The following is a 2,387-nucleotide window of genomic DNA, read 5'->3' on the forward strand; positions in this document are numbered from 1 at the left end:
TCCAGAAACGCCAGAGTAAAGATTGGCTGAGCGGAAAGGCAGGTGTCAGTGGAGAGTGAAGTCTCAGCTTAGGAAAAGAAGGGGACATCCGTGCTGCTTCATGATGCAGAGTCTCATTCTCACATCTCACTGCTCCCCCCAATTTCAGATCAGAGCAGGGAAATGTCTCTAGAACAGGTTGTGGCTGACAGCAGAGACAAGAAGAGACACACAGACATCTAGATGATTCTGCAAAGTTTATTGTGCAGTCTGCAAAACATTTAAGCTCAGCCAACCTTTTTTTTTTTCTTTTCTTTTTTTAAGATTTATTTATTTGAAAGGCAGAGTTTCAGAGATGCAGAGGCAGAGAGAGAGAGAAAGCTTCCATCCACTGGTTCACTCCCCAAATGGCCTCAACAGCCAGAGCTGTGCCAATCTAAAGCCAGGAGCCAGGAGCTTCTTCAGGGTCTCCCGTGCAGGTGCAAGGACCCAAGCACTTGGGACATCTTCTACTGCTTTCCCAGGCCATAGCAGAGAGCTGGATCGGAAGTGAAGCAGCTGGAACTTGAACTGGCACCCATATGGTATGCCGGCACTGCAGGCAGCAGCTTTTCCCGCTATATCACAGCGCCAGCCCCTACTCAGCCAACCTTGAAGGGCGCAAGGACTTGTGTGATGAGGGCAGATGGTGATATCCAGGGTGGATGTAGAAATGGGATCTTGGTTAACATTGAGGAGCTTGTAAGATGAGGGATGGCAGAGGAGCTAAACCGTCCCATTCAAGTGAACTGGAACTATAGGGTAGGAAGGAGGGTCCCGGGGAGATCTTGGGTCACAGGCAATTACATAGAATTTAGTTTTCCTTCTCTGTCGATATTGGCACTGCCTAATATTTGAACTGTTTCTCGTGAGGTCACAGTCAGTTAAAAGCACCTGGGTTGAGCTCTGATGGCAATTTTGCCTACCACCTGCGGTGCAGGGTATATTTGGATTATGACAGGTATTCACAGCATCCACAAAGGTTACATGAAGGAAAGTATTTTTCCCTTTGCAGTATCCTCTATATCTGTTAACCACTCTCATTGCATTGTCACATCGGGAGTGCGTCATATTTATGTGTTGGACTTCAAACCACTGAGCCCGTGTGAAACCAGCAGGTGGGGCCTGGAATGAGGTTGCTGTTCCCAAGATCCCTAGCAACAGCAAGAAACAAAGTCGGGCACTGAGCATCGTTGAAATGAAGTTACCTGCAGAAGGAAGAGAAGTGACTGTTCCTGCATCCCAGACTACTTACAACACGCTCTGTGGCTCACGCTGGAGACTCCTCTGCTGTCACTCTGGGTCATATACCCATTCCCTTCCCATTCCCAACGTGTGCCAAGTCTCCTGGGCACTGATTCGCCTCTCCCCTCCCTCAGTTGCTGCCCTGTGGCTTCCCTCCTTGTCCCAGCTCTAGGGCCCAGTAACTTACCCAGTCTCTGTGCAGAAGCTCCTGGTTGTCCACAGGCTGGGGAGCAGCTGCTTCCCCCCCACGTGGGACTGTAAATATGGAGCAGCCTGGGGGTGGGGCTGGCAGAGCAAGCAGGTGTCTGAGTCTTGCCCATGCAGAAACCCACAGATTGGCTTATGTCCCACTTGTGCAATCCGTCTTTTTGTCAGTTGGCCCCCAACAGACACTCATGGACTGTTGCATTGCTTTTTCTATAAGGAATTTAATTCCAAGTCATCCTGTTTAGGACAGAGTTTTGTCAGTTGTACCCTGCCTTCAGAATGAACATAGGCTTTGTAACTGGGCAGGGTAGTGAAAGACCGAGGTCCTTAGACATGGCCTAGTACTCAGAACACATAGAACTCGGGAGGGCCATTGAGATTGGTGGAACTCTTTCTGCTTCATTTTCAGCAAACAAATGTTTTCCACCTCATCAACATTCTGGCTGGAACCTTGAGCTAGGAATTTGCTGATGTTTGAACTCTTGCAGGTAATAAACCATTTTTGAACATTCTCTTTAAGATTTTTTTTTTCTGTTCCACTTGAATTTCATTTATGTTGCCTTGTTAAGTCTTTCCTTGAATACTGCATCTGGTGTGTGTGACATCATGTGACTGAATACATCCAGAGAAAAGGCATATTGTAAAATCTGCCCAAGGGGAACGTATTCAGTATCATGTTCACAGAGCTCAGTATTTGTGTGTCCTTTTCCTCACGTGCTATTTTCTGCAAAATAGTCTATTTTGAGAATATTTTCTCCTTACTATTTAATTTCCTTTTTAAAAAAAGATTTTATGTATTTATTTGAGAGGTAGAGTTACAGACAGTGAGAGGGAGAATCAGAGAGAAAGGTCTTCTGTCCATGGGTTCACTTCCCAGATGGCCGCAACGGCCTGAGCTGCGCTGATCTGAAGCCAGG

At 47.0% G+C, this 2,387-nt stretch overlaps 1 protein-coding gene across 1 annotated transcript; it reads right to left on the minus strand.

Annotated features, from left to right (window-relative positions):
• Positions 1–219: 219 nt before the first annotated feature.
• Positions 220–1,491, minus strand: LOC103351156 (non-secretory ribonuclease). Its single transcript, XM_017348171.3, has 2 exons — positions 1,451–1,491; positions 220–1,226 (listed from the first exon to the last, which is right to left on the minus strand). Exon 2 carries the CDS (start codon positions 1,207–1,209, stop codon positions 745–747), a length of 465 nt encoding a protein of 154 aa, XP_017203660.2. The 5' UTR covers positions 1,210–1,226; positions 1,451–1,491; the 3' UTR covers positions 220–744.
• Positions 1,492–2,387: the final 896 nt, after the last annotated feature.

This window comes from Oryctolagus cuniculus, chromosome 12 (assembly GCF_964237555.1).
Source record: "Oryctolagus cuniculus chromosome 12, mOryCun1.1, whole genome shotgun sequence".
Classification (NCBI taxonomy): domain Eukaryota; kingdom Metazoa; phylum Chordata; class Mammalia; order Lagomorpha; family Leporidae; genus Oryctolagus; species Oryctolagus cuniculus.

Excerpts from the sequence above, each read along its gene's own strand:
- LOC103351156 (XM_017348171.3), bottom strand. The coding sequence starts at position 1,209 with ATGCTCAGTGCCCGACTTTGTTTCTTGCTGTTGCTAGGGATCTTGGGA.